At 47.2% G+C, this 23,340-nt stretch overlaps 1 protein-coding gene across 1 annotated transcript in view; it reads left to right on the top strand.

Moving 5' to 3' along the window:
* Nucleotides 1-23,340, top strand: part of LOC146009555 (uncharacterized) — a 122,729-nt gene that overhangs the window by 63,191 nt on the left and 36,198 nt on the right. Inside the window, 9 exon segments of the mRNA XM_083150001.1 lie at nucleotides 6,139-7,439; nucleotides 10,737-10,926; nucleotides 11,297-12,304; nucleotides 12,483-12,675; nucleotides 12,880-13,041; nucleotides 17,137-17,357; nucleotides 17,710-17,945; nucleotides 19,371-19,569; nucleotides 19,614-19,783. Coding sequence (XP_083006127.1) covers nucleotides 6,139-7,439; nucleotides 10,737-10,926; nucleotides 11,297-12,304; nucleotides 12,483-12,675; nucleotides 12,880-13,041; nucleotides 17,137-17,357; nucleotides 17,710-17,945; nucleotides 19,371-19,569; nucleotides 19,614-19,783 — 3,680 coding nt within the window.

Raw genomic sequence — 23,340 nt, 5'->3', positions numbered from 1 at the left:
AACTGGCTGTGTAACAGGGAACAGAGTGTCTGTGAACGGGGCAGTATCAGACACGACACAGGTACTAAGTGGAGTGCCACAGGGTTCAGTCTTGGGGCCCATTTTGTTTAACATTTTTATTAACGATATTGGGCTAGGGGTTACTCAGCAGTGTTTCCATCTTTGCGGATGATACAAAACTGAGCAAAGTTATCAAGGCATCGGAGGATCTTACCACACTTCAAAAGGATCTAGAAAACCTAGAGGAATGGGCTGACAAGTGGAAAATGAAGTTTAACGTAAATAAATATAAGGTCATGCACCTTGGGAGACACAGCCAGTGAGCAAGTTATGGATGTATGCAGATTAAACCTAAAAATCAGGGATATATAATCCCAAAAGTGCAACAAATTAATTGATTTTGTAGCAAACAAAGTAACTTGCTGATAAACCCTATTATAGGGAGAATGTCCCATCAGTGCACAATCAGATGGTATAGCATCACATTGGGATGATTTGTATTCCACTTTTGAAACCCCCGGTGAGGTAACTGAAGTGCTCAGCTGTTTTTATGTATAGCGTCCCAGGTCTGGGGAAAGAATAACAGTCACAGATGCGGTACTTACTGCTTTCCGCAGTTGATTTTGGTCCGTGGCTTTATGACAGTGTCCAGCACGGCGCCTCCTGTATGTTGTGCGGGGTCCGATGGCACCTCGCGGCGCCCGCTTACTGCACGCCGGATTGCTGTATTGTGGAAGGGAAGCAGGTGGTAGATTAAGCTGATCACAGCTGCTGCGTCCTCTCCGGTATCCGGGATAACGGCCGGGCTGTATGGCCACTCTGCCGATGTTGCCAAGGTGGGAATGGGACGTTCCCCATATAAATATATTAGGGGCCAATACAAGGAACTGTCTAAGACCCTTTTTTCTTCTAGAATGGAAAATAGGAGCCAGGGGCATGAGTATAGACTAGAAGAAAAAAGATTTTCTTCAGCGGGCAGGAAAAATTTCTTTACGGTTAGAGCTGTCAAACTCTGGCAATCTCTTCCGGGCGAGGTGGTATCAGCGACCACAATAAATACGTTCAAAATAAGGTTGGACAATCATTTATTGGCTAAAACTATCCAGGGTTATATCTAAGTAACATAATCAGTCTTTAAATTAAAATAACATAAAATACAGCATACCAGGCTGAACCAGATGGACGCAAGTCTTTTTTCAGCCTTACCTACTATGTAACTGCATGCCAAAACAACAAAATAAAAACAAGATAAAACAATTCTAAAATAAGTAAAACAGTTGCAATGGCAATGAATGTTTACAACTCCTTTTTGAAGTTTTTGGGGGATGTTCCGTTGGGGTCCGCTGGCTGTTGTCACTTTTTTTAGCCGGTTAGACAGAGTTTCCAGCCCGGGGCATAGGCAGGCAATGGGAGGGTATGGTTGTCCCTATTCTTACCTCTCCTCCGATAGCTGGTGGCCAAGTTTGGGGCAGCGGCGTATTCTCTGTCTTCGCACGCTGCTTGTTCCGTCACAGGAAGTTGCAGTCTGTGCTTCCGGCTATTGCGGTGTGCTGCTCTAGTGTCTTCCCCTGCTTCCCCAACGCATTTCGAGGCACTCGGCCTCTTTGTCAAGGATTTTCCTTGTTCTGTTTATCCAGCGATCTCAGAAATCAGGAGCCATCGGGCCCTATTATACTCCTGCTCTCCTTCTCACATCATGTCACTGTGTTACCAGCCCAGAGATCTGACCAGTCTCCTCCCCTCACTCTCTGGTGTATCTCATACATCAGGAGCCATCAGCCCCTGTTATACTCCTGCTCTCCCCCTCACATCATGTCACTGTGTTACCAGCCCAGAGATCTGACCAGTCTCCTCCCCACACTCTCTGGTGTATCTCCTACATCAGCAGCCATCAGCCCCTATTATACTCCTGCTCTCCCCTCACATCATGTCACTGTGTGTTACCAGAGATCTGACCAGTCTCCTGCCCCCACACTCTGAGAAAAGGATTTACCGGTAGGTAATTAAAATCCTCTTTTCCACCAAAGTATGAATATGAATCTGGTATGAATCTCACCGCACTCAAATATACTTATATCCTTACCTCACATACGTTCATTCTCCTCGGACACAGCTTTTAGTTAACTGAGGTGTGGAGGAGGAAGTAGAGGGGAGGACCTCTTCTTCCCCAATGTATTGAGAACCCAGTATACCATATGGATGATAGAGAAAAGGATAATCAGGCGCTAATGCTTTATATTAAAAACTAGGTGGTTCATCGCGCCCTACGGGGGCTCTTCACACCGTCGTAAGGGGCTGCGCCCCCTTAATTTGTGAACATTTGTATATGAGAAAGATGGTTAGAATTGTATGAAAGATGGCCTGTATTGCAACTTGAGTTATAGGTGAAATGTGTTAAATAGAGAGCATATGATGTGGAAGGGGGTGTGTATTGTTTTGTTTAATTAAAAAGCGGTTACAGAGTAAGATGTACATTGATAGTGTGAAGGGTACAGTGACATTTGTGGGTGTGGGGGGGGGGCTGTGTGTGCATGTTGTTTAGGTGTGTGTGTGCAATAGTATAGTAGGGTGTTTCTGAGTCAGCGGCTCCCCACTGGCGGAGGTCACGACACAGGAAAACAGGAGGCTGGGTAGTGATAGGGGTGTGTGGGCATAAGGGGGACTAAAGAGGAGGGTGGGAGATACTGTTCAGCTTCTACCAGTGGGTGAGGGTCCAGCGTGGCAGTACAGGAGTATAGGATGGTGGCCCTTAGTCAGTGTCTCCTCCTACTGGGTGGGAGTTCGGGTGCATGAGAGCAGGAGGCTGGGCTATGAGGCATGATAGGGGCATGTGGGCAAAACAGCGTCAGCGACTCCCCAGTGGTGGAAGTTACGGTTCAGGAAGCTGGGTAGTGATAGGGGTGTGTGAGTATACGGGGGACTAAAGAGGGGCTTAGGGGTGCCGTGAATTGCGGGGGGTGCCGTGAATCAAGGGAGGGGGGGGGCGCAGGTGTCGGCGAATCGCGGTAGAGGGCGGGGGTCCGCAAAGCGTGGGAGGGGGCGTGAATTGCGTGAGGGGGGGTTGCAAATCGCGGGAGGGGGGTGCGTGAATTGCGGGAGGGGGGGGGGCACGGGGCGTGATGAATCACCTAGTTGGTTATATATTCTTGTAGAAGGATGGTAGGATGTTGCTGTCATTCAGAATGCATTTACATAAACAGTAATAGTAGCAGTAAAAGGTCTGACTTAAAACACCTACAGTAAAACAGAACAGGTGTTATATATTATACAAAGAATTGGTTGATGATGTGTAGGTTGACGTGCACATAGTTCATAGTTGTGACTGGAAAAAAATTGCTACAAGAAAAAAATCAACACAGAAAGTTCAACACATGTAAATGTTGACATAAGTGTGGCACTTCATCGGTGTCCATGTCGACACATGAGAATGAATATGAAAACATTTAAAAAAAGAAAAATAAATCTTTAAAAACTCATGTCAACCTTTTTCATCGTCGACCATAGCCTCATAGAGGTGAGGGGTGTCCGCGAATCACGGGAGGACGGGTCGTGGGTGGATTCCGTGAATTGCGGGGGGGTGTGTGGGTGCCGCGAATCGTGGGAGGGGGGGGGGGCGCGGGGGGTTGCAGTGAATCGCGGGAGGGTGGGTCGCGGGGGCGGGGGGTTGCCGCAATGACAGGAGGGGGGGTCAGGGGTGGGGAATCGCGGTAGGGGGGGTCGTGGGGGGCACCGTGAACCGCGGGAGGGGGGCCGCGGGTTGGCGTGAATCGTGGGAGGGGGGGGTCGCGGGGTGCCGCGAATCGCAGGAGGGGGGGTGTGTCACGGGGTGGGGCCGCGAATTGCGGGAGTCACCGGCGGTGCCGCGAATTGCGGGGGGTGTGCTTCAAATTGCGGGAGGGGGGTCGCGGGGGGTGCCGCGAATCGCCACAAGAAAAACTCAACACAGAAAGGTCAACACATGTAAATGTTGACATAAGTGTAGCACTTCATTGGTGTCCATGTCAACACATGAGAATGAATATGAAAACATTGAAAAAGTGAAAAATAAATCTTGTCAACCTTTTTCATTGTCGACCATAGCCATGTCAGTGTTTTGCATGTGCCATTTAATCGTGGGGATGCCGTGAATGGGGGGGGGGAGGGAGGTGCATACCTCCCAACATGACCCTCTCCAGGAGGGACACATTGCTCTGTTTCTGGACTTTCTTCTTAATTTATGGATTACCATCACCTGTGCTTAAACACCTTTCTTATCAATTACCCTGTTTAAAATGACAGGTGATGACAATCATAAATTAAGATGGAAGTCCACAAACAGAGCATTCTGTCCCTCCTGGAGAGGGTCATGTTGGGAGGTATGGAGGTGTGGGGCGCTCACCTGGTGTGTCTGGTGAGTAGCTGTGTCTTTGCTGTGTAACATGGAGAGGCAGAGGGTGTCTGGCACTGTCTGTGGGCTCACTGGGCTGGTTCTCTGTCATGTGAGTCAGTCATGTGAGTCAGAGGCTACACCCAGCGTTACATCTCCAGACACACTTTGAGTGACAGATGTAGCCAAATATATAAGAGATATATTAATCAATCAATCAAAATGAATGCTGTCTAACGAGATAATTCTAAGATGACATATTGCAGCTCCCAAAAGGTATTCTGTATAACTTAATTAGACACAAAATAACAATTAAGAGAGCGCTATAACAAAAGTATAGATTACTTTATTAGCATTAAAAAGTAAATAAAAACATATTAGGTGTACATATTTGCCACTATAATAATAATTCCCACATATATAATCTTCTGTAGGTGGTTACTGTAATTGCATTTTGCATTCATATCCCACCGTGTGTATGCTGACAGAACAGATCCGTACCACCATCACTAGTGCTGATCCTGTAAGGTGCATATACGCAGCTCAGTAGCCAGAAGCCAATTATTTTATATTGATAGAATAGGAGAATTACACTTTTAGACGAAAGCGGCTACAGTATAATATAGTATAGTATAGCCGCGTCTAAGAGATGGGGCAGAAGGAAGAGAGCAGGGGAGAGGGGGGCAGATGGGGTGGAGGAGAGAGAGAAGGGGACTGGGAGAGAGTGAAAAGTAGGAAAGGGGAGGTGACTGGGGGCAAGGTGATGTGGTAAGATGAGGTGCTGGGGGGGGGATGCAGGTCTCTATTTCTTACCAGTATCGGCGGGCCTCCGGTTCACCGGTGCCGGGCTCCCCAACAAGTTCTCCTCTCCCCCTGCCTGATCCATTGTGACTAACATCACAGCTGGGGGGGCTCCTTTACATGCTCCCGCCCATTTCAGCTGGCAATCACCGCCGGTTCCTGCAGCGGGTTATATGGGCACATCGCCTGTACACATAGGGCCCGATTCTAGTCCTTTCGGGCCCCCGCATATTCTGACGGGGGGGGGGGGGGGGGGGCTGATAGTGGTGCCCTAAGCATAATCAGTTATGCCAGGGCTGGGCAATTGCGGCCCTCCAGATGTTGATGAACTACACATCCCAGGATGCTTTGCATTAGAAACTGATGCAAGGCATGCTGGGATATGTAGTTCATCAACATCTGGAGGGCTGGTGTTGCCCAGCCCTGAGTTATGCGCATGTGCAGGGCTTCTGTGCGAGTGCCCTTGCCTACTTGCACTTTTGGCGTGGCGCCCGAACCGGGGGGGGGAGGGGGCGTGGACGGGGACATTGTCGGTGATGGCCATGGGCATTCATGGCATTCCCGTGTAAATTCCAGTGGGGCGCCAGGGGCGGGTGGCTGACATCACATGACGTCAGCCTCCCTGAGCCCTGGAGATATAATTTCAATGATCTCTCCAGCATTGGGCACATGCGAGGGGATCCGGAGAGGGGGGGTAGCGGCTTTTCATCAGGGCGGGCACTGTGGGACTTGGTACCAGTTTATCCAGAAACCCATAGCACGATGCACCAATATATCGGCCATCAGCTCTGTTGTAGAGATCACATTGGTCACAGACCTATTGCTGGTACTCATTGGCTGACGGACCAGCGATATATCGGCCAGTGTGTGCGCAGCATTAGACATGTTCAGTGTAAGTGATAAAACCTCCATGTACATTTGTCTCTCAATGTCAACAATTCTGTCTGTTGTCATTCATCTGTTTCCTGTAGATGGGCGCACAAGCAGGAATACCTCGGAGGGAGATCTCATTGTGGCTCCAGATTATATACTAGAAGATAAGAACATCAGACAAGATTCTCCAGAAGAAAACCCCATTATCCCCAATACACACCCAACATTTCACAGTGCAGATATTTCATCTGGTCCCTCTAGTCATGAGGAACCTTCTCCTGATCATTCAGACCTTACTACACACAGTACAGACCATAAAGATGATACAATATCATCCAGTTCTATAAGTCAGTCAGTTTTCGCTTTACATCAGAGACATCACACAGGGGAGAAACCATTTTCATGCTCTGAATGTGGGAAATGTTTTACACAGAAATCCAATCTTGTTAAACATGAGAGGATACATACAGGTGAGAAACCATTTTCATGTTCTGAATGTGAGAAATGTTTTACAAATAAATCTTATCTTGTTGCACATGAGAGGTTACATACAGGTGATAAACCATTTTCATGCTCTGAATGTGGGAAATGTTTTACACAGAAATCCAGTCTTGTTAAACATGAGAGGATACATACAGGTGAGAAACCATTTTCATGTTCTGAATGTGAGAAATGTTTTACAAATAAATCTCATCTTGTTGCACATGAGAGGTTACATACAGGTGAGAAACCATTTTCATGTTCTGAATGTGGGAAATGTTTTACACTTAAATCCAGTCTTGTTATACATGAGAGGATACATACAGATGAGAAACCATTTTCATGTTCTGAATGTGGGAAATGTTTTACAAATAAATCTCATCTTGTTGCACATGAGAAGTTACATACAGGTGATAAACCATTTTCATGCTCTGAATGTGGGAAATGTTTTACACAGAAATCCAGTCTTGTTAAACATGACAGGATACATACAGGTGAGAAACCATTTTCATGTTCTGAATGTGGGAAATGTTTTACAAATAAATCCAATCTTGTTACACATGAGAGGTTACATACAGGTGATAAACCATTTTCATGCTCTGAATGTGGGAAATGTTTTACACTTAAATCCAGTCTTTTTATACATGAGAGAGTACATACAGGTGAGAAACCATTTTCATGTTCTGAATGTGGGAAATGTTTTACAAATAAATCTAATCTTGTTACACATGAGAGGGTACATACAGGTGAGAAACCATTTTCATGTTCTGAATGTGGGAAATGTTTCGCAAATAAATCTCATCTTGTTGCACATGAGAGGGTACATACAGGTGATAAACCATTTTCATGCTCTGAATGTGGGAAATGTTTTACAAATAAATGTAATCTTGTTATACATGAGAGGGTACATACAGGTGAGAAACCATTTTCATGCTGAGTGTGGGAAATGTTTTACACTTAAATCCAGTCTTGCTATACATGAGAGGGTACATACAAGTGAGAAACCATTTTCATGCTCTGAGTGTGGGAAATGGGTACTTGTATCCTAGCACGGCGCCCACTAAGCTAATTGCGCAGTGGGCTATTCTGCGTAAGAAAATACGATTTTCCATAGTAATTTATTCACTGCTCTCTGGCAGTGAATAAGTTACATACATCGCATCCGATCTAAAATCGGAAGCGATCGTATACGATTTTGGGCATTTTGCATGCGATATGAAGCGTGGCGTGAGGACGCAGAATACATGTAAAGCAATCCCCGTCCCCTGGTGGGGCACGGTGGCTCGCTGCTCTCGCCACACTATATAAAATAAACTGACACAGTAATGACGACATGTGTTAACGCTAAACTGATATTTACTTAAATTATTTCATTAAATAATCATAAATAATTAATAACATCGATTAGAACAATTAATGATAATATTAAGAAAACATGAACTTTTAAGAAGACAATATTAATCAACAAATGTAAACACACTTCATCGTCCTTGGGGAGCAGTTTAAGTGCTTCCACAATGCGTTTAAAAGGCTCCTCAGCTTCCAATGTCTTTCGCCACATGAACACGGTTAGATATGATTTCAGCTCGTGTCTCGCTGCTCCTCTTTGGCGCTTGTTGCGCCATTTACATTGGCCCCACAATCTCTCAACAGTTTGCGTGTGAACCCCTGTTGCTGGGTCGATGAAATTGTATCTGTGATTCACAGTAAAATGGTGGTATCCTGCCAGTTATAACTGTTGAGTGCTATATGCCCTCCAGCAGTCTGTGTACACATTTGTACCCGGCTCTATATTATGGATAATGCAGTTCATCAATGTGATCACATCACGGTTGGCCACCATTTTCAAGAAACACTGCCCGGCGTCTCGGCATTTACCACCGAAAATCCACTGTTGTGGCAAAATTCGTTATTTTTGCACTTGACAAATAATGTTTCCTTTTCAGGGTCCATGAGTCCCACAGGGGACATCGGGTTGTAGGTGGATCCAGGGCGTCCGAGGCACCAATCAGCGAAGCTCTTTAAGTTTTCCCAGAATGCCCGACGCACCTTTATATCAGCACGGATTACCTCACTGAGGTAATCCCATAAGAAGCTTTTTTTTTTTTTTTTTTGTCGCCTTAGCGGCAGAAGCCAATTTGCGGCTGAGGACGCTCACCGCCGTTAGTCACTGATGGCGGAGCGAGCGGCCGCAACACTCCTCCCGGCGCCGACATCCCCCAACGACACGAGTCAAGCAGGGTAGACCGGTGGGGGAGACTGCACTGCCGGATAACTCCCCCAGGCAGCGTGGCCAGACCGGGAGCAGGTAAGGCTTCGTTAGGAAGCAAAAAACGCTGCCTTGCCGCACGCATGGGCTGGGAGACGCTCGCTGTAGCTGGCGTGGGCACTCGGTTCGGCTAGGGATCCCACTAGACCACCGGGGACTGAGCGCAGGCCTGGGTAGGCGGACCCATTTTTAATCATAGGCTCCTTGGCGCTCCAGTGGGGGAAGTCCAGCAAGGGGAGGTGGCTCTTGGCCTGCAGTCCCTCCCCCAACTTTGGTGCCAATCTCCTTAGAGATCTGCCTTCCATTAGCTGTCTACACACTGTGCCCGCCCCCCCTCTCTCAGACCAGCGCCATTTCTGCAGCACGCAAGTCTTCCAGAGACCGGGCACATTTCTCCCCTGTGAAACCGTCTACAGGCTGAGTAATAGCTTTCACAGCCACCCGAAATCCTCCTTTGCTCCATAGAGTACAGAGGTTGATACAGGGCGTGTTAGCTTTTAAATAGGCTATTAGTGTGTATGTGACTATTGTGCTAGTGCTTTTTTTTTTCCTCTGGCAGTATTTCTTACTGTCCACTTTATTTTCAATATCTTCTCAGAAAGATTACTGAGGTTTACCTCAAAAGTCACATACATCTAGTGATATCACTCTAGATTTTCCGTGGTTGAAGTTACCTATTGTGCACTGTATTTCCCCCCCCCCCCCCTCCTTGTTGGGTGTGCTGACACTATGTCCAAAAGGGGGCACAACCAGATAGTCTCCTCAGCTCCGGTCTTGCAAGAGCTGTGCTGCAGGTCTGTCTGATATGGATGTTATCCAGGACGGGTTATGTGTCAATTGCTTTATCCCACCTGGCCAGTCCTCTGCCACGGCAGTCCCTCAGCAACCACCCTGGGCAGCTTTCCAACAATTATAAGGCACCCTAGTGGATCGCACCCCATGTAGTCCAGCCCCCTCCACCTTGGGTGGATGCTCTGTCGACCACGGTGCAGACCTTGCAGCAGACTACGGTAGCTATGCAAAAGCTGCTGCCACATGCTGCTCAACCTAGTAGACCCCTGTTAACACCATTGCTACATGTAACTCAGGATGACACTGATGATGGCGGGGATGATAATGCGGATGATGACATCAATTTGTATGATCCTATGCCCACTGACACTCCTGCTTCTTAAGCAGAGATTCCTGATGTGGCAGCTCTTATTCACACTATCCGTGAAGTACTACTGTCAGATGCAGATGAGCCTGAACATACTGCCAAGACCAGAGATGTCTTTAAAAAGCAGAAGGTAGTCAAGGCCCAATCCCCACACTCTGATCATTTAACGGAGATCAGAAAGGACCAATGGGAAGCTTTGGGGAAAAGGGCCAGTATTCCCAGGAAGGTATTGTCTAGATATCCGCTTCCACCTGAGGATTGTAATCCATGGGAGATTCCCCCTTCAGTGGATTCGCATGTCACAAGACTGGTTAAACCTTCAGTTCACCCAGTCACTTCAGGGTCAACTTTGAGGGATCAAACAGATCGGCGCCTGGAGAACGCTCTTACGGCCATATTCTCTTATACAGGCGCAGCACAGAGGCCCACTATTGCAGCAACATGGGCGGGAAAAGCCATTATGCCTTGGATACAGTCTCTGGAGGAGGAGCTTACTCCCGATGCATCGGAGGATGCCAAATTGTGTATTCATCATATTAAACAAGCGGCATCGTATATTATGGAAGCTATGTTGGAGGGAGGCAGACTTCTATTCTTTGCCCAACAATGGCTATCCACAACAAAGGATGCCTGGGTGAGGGAAGTGATGTCTCGGGGTTACTCCAACTCATTCAAAAAGCCTCCCCCAAGGAAGTTTTTCTGCACAGGTCTTCCTCACGACCCACACAAGGCAGAACACCTACAAATAATCTTGAGGTCCCTGCTTCAGTCTTGAGTTATTGGCCCAGTACCGTCACAACAAAGAAAACTCGGCTTCTATTCATCGTTGTTCCTGGTTACCAAACGGAACGTTCCGACCCATTTTGAACCTTAAATCTCTCAACAAGGTGGTAAAGGTTTCAAAATTCCAGATGGAAACGCTGAGGACTATAGTTCTAGCCTTGGAAGAAGGGGATTGCATGGTCTCATTAGACATCCGTGACGCTTACCTTGACATCCCCATTCTGCCAGCACACCAGAAATACCTGAGGTTTGCTATTCTCAACAGGCATTACTAATTCCAGGCTCTCCCATTTGGGCTAGCCACTGCACCCAGGATTTTCACAAAAATCATGGCAGTAATGGCGGAACATCTACACCGGCAAGGAATCAGTCTTCCCATACCTGGACGATCTATTGCTAGTGGCCAAATTCCAGAAGTGTTACCGCACCTGCAGATAACAATCACAACTTTGCAGAGTCACGGGTGGCTACTAAATTGGGAGAAGTCTTCCCTGATTCCTTCTCGGCAGATGCTACATCTGGGAGCCCTTCTGGATACCAGGTCATTGAGGTTGTTTCTTCCCAGAGACAAGTGTATGGATCTCCAACTTCGGATTCAGCCTAAGCCCAAGAGTCTCCGTGCACTGGGCAATGAGGATCCTGGGCCGGATGGTATCCACATTTGACATGGTCAAGTGGGCCCAGTTCCACTCTCGCCTGCTTCACCGTCTCATCCTGTTGAAGTGGGACGGTCTACCTCAACACATCCGGTCAATTTTCTTCACATTGACCCAGGAGATAAAGACTTCTCTTCTGTGGTGGATGCAGACAGAACATCTCACACAGGGCTGTCCTTTCTGGTTCAAAGAGTGGCTGATCCTAACATCAGACGCCAGCCTCAGAGGCTGGGGGGCGGTAGTAGGATCCCAATCCTTGCAAGGCGTGTGGACGATGCAAGAATCCCGCCTTTCCATCATTGTCTTGGAGCTACGAGCAGCCTACAACGCCCTAATCCGGTTGCAAGACCTGCTCCAGGGGAAACAAGTACAGATCCGGTCAGACAATGCCACGGCCGTGGCATACATCAATCGCCAGGGAGGGACTTGCAGCAGCGCTGCTCTCCGGGAAGTGTCCAGGATCCTAGCCTTGGCGGAACAGCACCTCCTGGCTCTGTCGGCGGTCTTCATCCCGGGCGTTCTAAATTGGGAAGCAGACTTCCTAAGCCGCCAAGATATCCATCCGGGGGGAGTGGTCTCTACATCCAGAAGTGTTTGCTATTCTGATAGACCGTTGGGGCCTGCCGGATGTGGACCTAATGGCGTCCAGACACAACCGCAAAGTCGCCAACTTCGGGTCGAGGTCCAGGGATCCTCAGACTTGCTTCACGGATGCCCTGTCGATTCCATGGACATTTTACCTTTCATATGCCTTCCCACCGATAAACATGTCCCCAGAGTGCTCAGGAAGTTCAAACAGGAAGACTGGACCCTCATCCTGATCGCTCCAGACTGGCCACGCAGGCACTGGTATGTGGACCTGCAGCAGATGTCTCACCAGCCTCCTTTTCCCTCACCGCTTCGGGTGGACTTGCTGAGTCAGGGTCCTTGCCGGACCCTCAATGTCTGTCTTTGGCGGCGTGGCACTTGAAACTGCCCTATTGAAACGTAAGGGTTTTTCTTCAAAAGTGGCCAAAACCATGATTCAGGCTCGCAAACCGGCATCTTCTAGGATATATTACCGGATATGGCACTCTTTCTTTGCATGGTGTACAGCGAGGAAGTACGACCCAAATGTTTTCAAGGTAGCCAGAATCCTGGCTTTCTTACAGAAGGGCCTGGACATGGGGCTGAGGCTGGCCTCTTTCAAAGTCCAGATCTCAGCTTTGTCAGTCTGGTTCCAGAAGAAAATTGCCTTCCTACCGGATGTACGCACTTTTCTACAAGGAGTTCTACATGTCCAGCCTCCGTATGTTCCTCCTACTACACCGTGGGACCTTTCACTTGTGCTACAGGCTTTAACCAAACCTCCTTTTGAACCATTACCTACAGTTGATTTCAAATGGCTGACAGCCAAGACAATTTTTATCTTGGCCATCGCTTCAGCCTGATGGGTTTCAGATCTGTCAGCCCTTTCTTGTAGATCACCCTTCCTCATTTTTCATTCGGACAGGGCGGTTTTGCGGACAAAACCTTCTTACCTTCCTAAGGTCGTCTCAAAATTCCACGTTAATCAGGAGATTGTGGTTCCTGCGTTCACGGCAGAGGATCTTTCCCCAGATGAACGCTTACTGGATGTGGTCAGGGCTCTGACCATCTATATTGACCGTACCAAGTCGGTCAGAAAATCTGATTCCCTTTTTGTATTATACGGATTCCGCAAAAAGGGTTGGCCAGCTGGCAAACAAACCATCGCTCGCTGGATTCGCATGGCTATCCAACAGGCTGATCAACAGGCTAACCTGCCTATTCCTGTTTCAATCAAAGCGCACTCTACTAGAGCGGTTGGTCCATCATGGGCAGCAAGCCGAGGTTCTTCTGCTGAACAGCTGTGCAAGGCTGCAACGTGGTCATCTGTCCATACCTTCATCAGATTCTATGCTTTTGACACATTCGCCTCCCAGGATGCCTCCTTCAGTCGTCGGGTTCTTCTGGCACCCCAGGCAAATTCCCTCCCTTGAAATACGGCTTTGAGACATGTCCCCGATGTCCCCTGTGGGAACCATGGACTTTGAAAAGGAGATTTATGGAACTCCCTTTCCTTGAAGTACATGGGAACCACAGGGTGCCCTCCCTTTAAATTTGCTCCTGAGGTATCCCTATGTGTGATATTCTGATCTGTGACCTGTAACGACCATAGTAGCGTCCATTGCTATATTGTGTATGTATGAGTACATGGGCATGTGTGTTCTCTGTCCTCTTTTCTTCTCCGCTTCCTGCTTATGGCTTGTTAACAAAAACTGGCTGTATGCGCCTGGAGGCGGGGTTGTAGGGGAGAGGGCCCGGGCATTCTGGGAAAACTTAAAGAGCTTCGCTGATTGGTGCCTCGGACCCCCTGGATCCGCCTACAACCTGATGTCCCCTGTGGTTCCAATGGACTTCAAGGAAAGGGAGTTAACAGAGGTAAGTCTACCATAACTCTCCTTTTCGTCACATTCAACAATCAATCCTGGTCCACCGATGCAGCGCTGTGGCTGCGCCATTATATCCAGGGCAAACGCCTCCCTCATCCAGCGGTTGTACAGCACTGTTGTTTTTTTGGAGATGTGGAGCTGCTGCGCACAATAATCTATAGACGTCAGCTCCTGTGCCCACAAGTACCAACGTAAGAAAAGGTAAGCGGCAGCCTGGGAACCAGTGCGCCACTCTCAGGCTCACCTTAAGTCAGCAGACCTTTACGTGGCACCGCCACATCGCCTCCTTAACTGCGAGGCGCATTATGTGCCCGTTTATGCAATTCTGCGCGACTGGAAGAAGTCTGTGGTCTTGAAAAAACCTTTATGGCCTCCTCCTCGGACTGAGGCAACGTAAATATGTGCAATGATGCTGCCATATCAATTGATTTCAATATCAGATCAATAAAACACCAGGAGCTCTGAGCGATGCTTCCACTACTCACAGAAAATCACCTCAGAGTGATTCTGAGAGAATCCAACAGGGGGCGGGAATGACAGCGGGAACAGGCTTGGTACTGAAATCGCACGCATCGCATGCCACTATAACTCGGCATGTGATTTCAGTACGGTACCGTACGTAGAAAATCTGGGCGCCGCGCTAGGAAACAAGTACCGGGAAATGTTTTACACTTAAATCCAGTCTTGCTATACATGAAAGGGTACATACAGGTGAGAAACCATTTTCATGTTCTGAGAGTGGGAAATGTTTTACCAATAAAGTTCATCTAGTTAGACATCAGAGACACCTTTTCCATGCTTGCACTGTGGGAAATGTTTTATAAATAAATGTATACTTTGTAAATACCAGAATAATAACATTTTGATGAGCTGATCTGCAGTAAAAATGACCATTGATGTGAGGATACCCCTGTTGCCTGCACAGGGATCATCTGAGCGTAGTCTCCACTAAACAATGCAGGCTCTATGCCCCCACTGGAAACTGCGGGGGTATCCATGTTCATCCACTACCAGCCCCCTCTCCAGAGCTGCCGGCTTACTCTAATCCAGAGCTGGGCAACAGTGACCCTCCAGCTGTTGATGAACTACACATCCCAGGATTCTTTGCATTCATTCGTTTTGCTATGTGGCCATGCTGAAATTGATGCAAGGCATGCTGGGATGTGTAGTTCATCAACATCTGGAGGCCGCTATTGCCCAGCCCTGCTTTAATCATACTACAGACTCCCAGGCACCAGCTCAGCAGGAAGCCAGGCTGCTCCTGGGACATTTACATCCTGGGATACAACCATCCGCCCAATCACTGCCCAGATCTTATTTTTATTCAGTATTTCTTATTATTACAATATGCGTTTGATACAGAGATAAGATGTTACATCCCATCCTTTCCCCTACCTTATATCTGTGCAGTGTATATGTGCTTTATGTCTGACAAGCGATGCCATTATACCGGTTATACTAAACTTACATTGTGCCTCATCTATCTCACCTTCTGTATACTGCCATGTATAATAAAGCTATTCCTGTGTCTGGTCCTGTGTAATAGTGTGGATTTGTGTAATGTATATGCATTGTTGTGTATACTCCTGTATAAGCCTCATAGAATTCTTTTTTTTTTTTTAAATTCAATCAATTTTTATTGAAGTTTTGTTGTTTACATAAATTTATGTAGACATTTTATGAAAAAGAAAAAAAAACAATAACAAAACAATACATTTGTAAACATTGCTCTTACAATTTAAGACGGCATATCAGGTTTTGTGTATATACTGTCCTTGTACATATAATAAATTAACATGTATTAAACAAATCCAATATTGTACCAGTATTTATTGTGTAGTCTGTCCGTTTTCTTGTCGCACTGATTGCCCAGGTGCTCACTGGTTTACTGCTGGCGTGTGAGCGCCTCCGAGGTATATTTATATCTCGTGCACATTATGGTCGTGGTGTAGGTGTAGTGCATACATCTATCTAAACACATAGTTTTATCATATATATCCCCCCTAAGCCTCATAGAATTCTGACAGCGTCCATCTCTCCCACGTTTGATGACACTTTCTTACATTATTACTTTTGGTGTATGTGTACTTCTCATTATCTACTGTATGGTTTACCAGATGGATCCCGTGGTATAAATCCGGTGCCTCGTGCGCCTCCATTTCCCTGCTATTATTACTTTTGCCAGAGCAGCTAGGTTCTCCACCGGCGGTATAAACGGGTCATTGCCCTTACCTGTGGGTTTATGCCCAAAATACATAGTTACATCCAGATATTGTACCGGTAGTCCCACCTTGACCATTATAATTTGGACTTTCTCCCCAAAACCCCTTCCCCTGTGACACTGCCAAATCCTATGCATACATGTACCCTGCTGTATGCTGCATTTTGGGCATAAATCATTTTGTTATGATCATACTTCCTAAGTGTAGCTGGGGTTACATAGACCCTATGTAGAATACAGAGCTGTACCTGTTGGAATTTTATAGCCATTGTGTCCCGAGTGGGTGATGAAAGTGCCCCTACCCATTCTCTATCCTGGAGGACCCCAATATCTTCTTCCCATGGTTTCCTAATTATGTCTATTTGTTTCCACCCATCCTCTCAGTAATACCCGATAGATACCAGAGATTCTCTCACTCTGCCCTGATTCCAACAGTGTCTTCACTGGTGAGTCCTGTAGTCTCACGTCCCTGCCCCCGTACATTTTATTACATCTGCTTCTCATCTGTAGGCATCTAATAAAGTACCACTTAGGCAGGGAGTTCTCACTTCCATAGTCTCGGCTTCCGCCATCTCAGCAAGACAGGCTTTATGGCTTCGTTCTTGGTGGGCGGATGCTGACTCCAAAAGGGCTTTGGAGGCTTTGACTTTTACTGGGACAATCCCCTTTTGGTCCAGAGCTGGACAAAATAGTGGCTACAGTAGTGGCTTCTAAGACAGCGTTCCTGCCATCTACAGCGGCTCCGGGACCCCGTACTGCTTCTTTTCGGTCCTTTCGCTCACAGGGCAGGGCACAAGGTCAGCCATTTCCCAGATCACAGCCTCAGACTTCCAGACCGCCTAAACAGCGAGGACGTCAGGCATGGTCTACCCATCGCCTCGAGCCCAAGCAGCCAGACCAGCATTCTGCCTGACAGGACAGACCTCCACCTGGGGGACCCCAGCGAGGGAGGTCATCTGCTGAGATTTTCTGCCGCATGGCTGCACACAACAGATGGTTGGGTCCGCGATGTCATCATGCGAGGTTATGCTCTCATGTTTCGCCATTGCCCTCCCTCTCAATTCTTTTCCATCAGTTTACCAAGGAATCCCATCAGAGCAAGAGCCCTCAAGTTCTCCGTTCAGTCCCTTCTTCAATCCAGGGTCATTGTACAGGTTCCCCCGTCACAACAGGGTCTAGGATTCTACGCCAGCCTGTTCTTGGTTCAGAAGCCCAGCGGGGCCTATCGACCAATACTGAACCTCAAATCCCTCAATCAGTTCCTCCGGGTTCTGAAATTTCAGATGGAATCCTTACGTTCCATCATGCTTGCCTTGGAACCAGGAGATTTTCTGGCATCCCTGGATAACCAGGATGCCTACCTTCATGTCCCCATTTGCCCAAATCATTAGCAGTACCTCCACTTTGCTCTGCTGGGCGAGCACTTTCAGTTCTCTCGTCTGCTCCTCGTGTATTCACAAAGATCATGGCAGGACATCTCAGGTGTCAGGGGGTCAGAATTCTCCCTTATTTAGATGACCTTCTTCTGCTGGCTCATCTCCGGAGGAACTCCAAGATCACATCCACAGAACTCTTCTATAGAGGCACAGTTGGATTATCAGTTGATCAAAATCTGCTATCCTTCCATCTCAATGGATGGTCCATCTAGGAGCCCTCTTGGATTCCAAACTTCAGAAAGTTTTCCTGCCAGAGGACAGGCTCCAGACCCTCCAGTTCAGAATTCGGGATCTTCTCAAACAGAAGAAGGTTTCCGTTCATGCCTGCATGCGGGTCTTGGGCTCGATGGTTTCCACCTTCGAGATGGTGGAATATGCCCAATTCCACTACCGTCAGCTGCAGCGGGAACTTCTGACCCAGTGGAATGGGTCACACCGTCACATAAGGGTGCAGAGGATCGTCCTCACTCAGGAGCTACATTTGTCCCTCACGTGGTGGCTCCTCTCCTGAAATCTACAGATGGGGCGCCCCTTTTGGATCCAGGACAGGGTACTCCCGCGCAGCCTGGCGTCTGTCATCAGATGGGGTGCGGTCACCTGTCAGAAATCCTTCCAGGGTTTGTGGACTGCGAAGGAGAGCTGTTTCTCCATCAATTGCCTGGAACTGAGGGTGGTGTACCGAGCCCTTTGTCTGGCCCTCCTGTTGCTTCAGGGTTGCCCTGTTCAGGTCCAGTCAGACAATGCAACGGCTGTAGCATACATCAATCACCAGGGAGGAACCCGCAGCTGGGGGGGCCATGGCAGAGATGATCTTCCATTGGGCGGAGAGACATGTCCCAGCCATATCAGCGGTATTCATACCGGGGGTACTGAACTGGGAAGTGGACTTTCTGAGCCATCAGACCCTCCACTCCGGAGAGTGGTCTCTTCATCTAGACGTGTTCGACCTGCTCGTTGACAGATGGGGAGCTCCGGAAGTGGACTTGATGGCCACAACCACAAGGATCAGATGCACGGGTCTCGCACCAGAGATCCAGGTGCCTTTCTCACAGATGCCCTATCGGCACCGTGGCCATTTCAACTAATGTATGTGTGTGTGTGTCTCCCCCCACCTCCCGATATCTCTCCTGCCCAGGGTTCTTTGCAAATTCAAAGTTGAAAGCTTGATTCTCGACACTCCAGATTGGCCGAGGAGGCTCCTGGGAATGTCAGCAGACCTACCATTCCATCTTCCGTTACGACCAGATCTCATCAGTCAGAGTCCTTGTCTGCACCCAGATCTGCCCCATCTCCGTTTGACGGGGTGGCTCTTCAAACGTCCCTCTTGCGGGCAAAAGGTTTTTCCTCAAGAGTAATCCGGACTATGGGGTTTATTCTAGTTCACTCGCAAAGGCACAATCACTCTCTAATGGACAAAACCATATGCACAGCAGGTGAGGCTCATGTAACCTGTGCAGAGAGAGTTAGATTTGGGTGTTTTATTGTTTCTGTGCAGGGTAAATACTGGCTGCTTTGTTTTTACACTGCAACATAGATATCAGTATGAAGTACAAACCCCACCCAAATGTAATTCTCTCTGCACATGTTACATCAGCCCCACCTGCAGTGCATATGGTTTTGTCCATTAGAGAGTGATTGTGCATTTGCGAGTGAACTTGAATAACCCCCTATGCTTCAGGCATGTAAGCCGTCTTCAGCAGGTGCTTATTATAGAATCTGGAGAGCTTTCTTTTCCTGGTGTGCAAAAAGGGGGCTGGATCCCAGGCGTTATAGGCTATCTAGGATCTTATCTTTCCTCCAGACAGGCTTGGAGGCCGGTTTACGTCTTTCTTCACTAAAAGTGCAGATCTCTGCATTGTCTGTCCTGTTTCAGAGAAGACTGGCTCTACTACCGGATGTTCGTACCTTCCTGCAGGGAATACAGCCTCCGTTTGTCCCTCCGGTTGCCCGGTGGGAACTCTCCCTGGTTCTCCGAGCTCTGCAGTCTCCTCCGTTCGAACCATTGCGCTCAACTGATCATGGCTCACTTGGAAGACTATTTTCCTTTTTGCTATTGCTTCTGCTCGACGAGTGTCCGACTTGTCGTGGTGTTCCCTTTATTTTGTCTTCCATCCAGACAGGGCAGTTCTTCAAACTCACACCTCTCATTTGCCTAAGGTTGTCTCGAGGTTCCACATCAATCAGGAAATTGAGATCCCTGCCTTCAGGTCTTCTGATCAAACGGCCTCGGAATATTCTTTGGATGTGGTCCGGGCACTTCACATCTTTGTAAAGTGTATGAAGACAGTTCGTTAATCAGATGCCCTCTTTGTCCTGCATGTTGCCCACAAGTGAGGTTGGCCGGCATCTAAACAGACGGTGGCCCAGTGGATCAGATCCACTATCCGCCAGGCCTGTCGGGACTCTGACCTTCTGGTCCCTGTCGGGATTCGGGCTCACTCCACGCGGTCGGTGAGTGCTTCTTGGGCTGTCCATGGTGGGGCTACTGCGGAGCAGCTGTGCAGGGCGGCTACTTGGTCATCTCCTAGTACCTTTTTGCTCTTTTACGCATTTGATACCTTTGCTTCCAGGGACTCTGCCTTTGGACAGAGTGTACTCAGCGTGGCTCAGGCGCGTCCCCAGCCCTGAGAGGTTGCTTTAGGATGTCCCAGCGTAAACCCTGTGTCTCCCATGGACTCGAGATAGAAAAGGAGATTCATGTTCCTACCTGTTAAATCCTTTTCTTCGAGATTCATAGGAGACACAGGGATCCCTCCCTGATGCGCCTGCTTTTATGTTTCACAGTATTTTATAGGTTTTTGCGGTTAGGTTAGGCCTGTTGTGTGTGGCCTTGTATGTTGCATATTGTCTTCCTTCTCTCTTTGCTCCTGCATTGGGTTTGTTTACTAAAAAACTGGTGGCCTGGGGCGGGGTATAGGAGGGGAGGAGCCCGGTTCCCGGAGGCAGAGGATTTTGTTTAACCCGTTTGGTGCCTGCCAGGTCCATTACCACCTATACCCCAGCGTAAACCCTGTGTCTCCTATGGATCTTGAAGAAAAGGATTTAACAGGTAAGAACATAAATCTCCTTTTCTTTAATCCCTACTTGCTCCCAACTTTTTCTAGTATCCTTTTCTCTCTCTCACCTCTCTTGTTTCTCTTCTGTCAGTACCCAAATTAGTATATCTGGATCCAAACAGCTGTTTCCCATTAATATATCAGCAAATTCCCATATTTTAATTGCTTGGTGGACAACCGGGATCCTCCTATTTTATTCGCCCACCTATCAATAAAGTTTGCCTTGGAGTGAGCCTATCTCTATTTTCCCTAATTATATATATATATATATATATATATATATATATATATATATATATATATATATATATATATATATATATATATATATATATAGTAGTTGTGTCCACATCCCCTTTTACCCATCCCCTGATCGCCTTTAATTGGGACGCCACATAGTATAATCGGAAATGGGGAAGACCTAGCCGCCCCTTTCTTTGACCCTTGTCAATGTACCAATACTGATTCTTGCGCTCTTCCCTCCCCATATAAAGGATGCTGTAATACTATCCATTCTCCCTGGTATGTCTGTTGGTGACTGTTGGAAGATGTACGACAGCTTAGGCAGTATCACCGGATTAACTCTACCCATCAATGACCAGGGCAGTCTCCTCCATGATTTACCTTCTCCTGGTAATGTGTCATTAATGGTTCAATGTTCTTTCTAACAAAATCCTGTGAGCAGTTCTAGACTCTGACACCAATGTAGTTCCTCTCTTCTACCCCCCTCAGGGGCGAATCCTGACTATATTTACCAATACAGTTGTCTTTTACTGGGAAATATTAGATTTCCCCCAATTTATCTTTCACCCTGAATACCCCCAACATTTGTATTATATCTAGGACCACAGGTACTTCTATTCTATAGTCAGATGTATACCGACATGTCGCCCGTGTAAAGCAATATGGCCTCTTCTTCACCTCCTACAGCTTTGAATACCTGCAACTTTGTCTGATCTCTAATAATGCATGCCAGGGGCTCTATTACCAAATTGAATAACACAGGGCACAGGCGCACCCCTTCCTAGTCCCCATGGTGATCCCAAACTAATCAGAGATATACCCAGTTATTTGGACCCTGGCCCTGGGGTCAGCATATAGCATTTATACTCCATTTATAACCTGCGGTCCGAATCTGTATTGCTTTAGAACTGCCTATAGGTATACCCACTCTACACTGTCATACGCCTTGGCTGCGTCCAAGGATATTACCGCGGTGGTCTCTGACTGCTGGTGTCCTGCCTGCAAATTATTGTACATCCTCCTGATATTAGAGGTAGTGCTTTTGCCCTTACGAAACCCTGTCTGATCTATGTGTACAATATTCTGAGTTACTGAGTCCAATCTGACGGACAAAATCTTTGCTGATGTTTTTGCATCCGTGTTTATAAGGTAGAGGCCTAAACGATTCTGGATTGTTCAAATTCTTCCCCCTCTTCGGGATCACTACAATCAAAGCCTCGTTCATAGAATCCGGCATTTTCCCCTCTACTAGGCTAACGTTTAAATAGTCCCACAAGCCTGGGGGCCATCACCTCTATATTTCTTCTATACCTCCATTGGGAGTCCATCGCACCCAGGTGCTTTCTCTGAAGGGCAGAACCTTATAGCATTCCTGACTTCTGTTGTTATTTCCTTCTCTAATGTAGCGCCAAGAACGCCTCCTGATTGAGTGCCATGATTTTAATCTTGTTTGTCCAATCTATACTTGCTTGTTCCCAATCCTAACTTCCAGCTCATTACGTCTTCTCTGTAATACTAGATTTTCCCTTAGTGGTTTCGTGAAACCAATCCTTTTAATTAGCTGTCCTCTCAAAACCGCTTTTCCTGCATCCTAGAATTACTCCCGTCATTATTTTCAAAGTATTCCTCCTGTTCCTGGGTTATCCCCGAACCCCGCACCCACCTGATCCAACTATGCCGGATGGACTTGTTTTGCTGTTGGTAGAACTGGACCATAATGGGCGCAGGGTCGGAAATCCCCCTAGGGAGATACTCCATTTTCTCAATTTTTGGCATTGCCTTATTATCAACAAAAGAAATACCAATCCGAGACAAAGAATTGTAGGATTGTGAATAGCATGAATATGCCAAAGCATTTGGTTTTTTCCCCCTCCACACATCTCTCCATCCTATATCAGTCACAAATTTATCGAACCCCTTATTACCCACTTTACTCCTTCCTGCCAGCTTATTCCACCAATCCTTACTGGGATCCATCACGTTATTAATATCGCCTCGGCATATTGTTTCAGCGCCATTAGATCTAGCCACAAATTCCGTGGCTCGCTGTAACACATCGTACTGAAATGGCGGAGGGACGTATACCGCCAGTATACACATTCACGCCATTCAACAAACATTGCAAGAAAACATATCTACCATTTTATCTATCTCTGTTCTACATACAAATTGCAGACTCTTGTGTATAAGAACTCACACACCTCTGGGTGTACTTGAAAATTTTGAATGCTATTCCTACCCCACAGAGAGATCTGTGCTTACTTTCTAAGCAATCTGACTAGATTGCTTAGAAAGTAAGCACAGATCTCTCAGTGTGTATGCTCCGAGAGATTAAATAGTCAGTGCATACAGTCAAAATCAGATTGCTTAGCAAATGACTGCAAATCTCTGTGTGTACAGAATGAGAGATACTGATCGCAATCTCTCATTCTGAACAACTACCCAGCTTTTTTTTGCTTAAGTAAAATTGCTTAGCACAAATCTCTGTGTGTGTATGTGCTCTCCATGGGAGATCTTGACACCAGCAAAATTGCTTAGCACAGA

Source organism: Crinia signifera, chromosome 6 (genome assembly GCF_055691185.1).
Source record: "Crinia signifera chromosome 6, ASM5569118v1, whole genome shotgun sequence".
NCBI classification, from domain to species: Eukaryota; Metazoa; Chordata; class Amphibia; order Anura; family Myobatrachidae; genus Crinia; species Crinia signifera.
The sequence above is the reverse complement of the archived record's forward strand: the minus strand, read 5'-3'. Positions and strand labels throughout refer to the sequence as shown.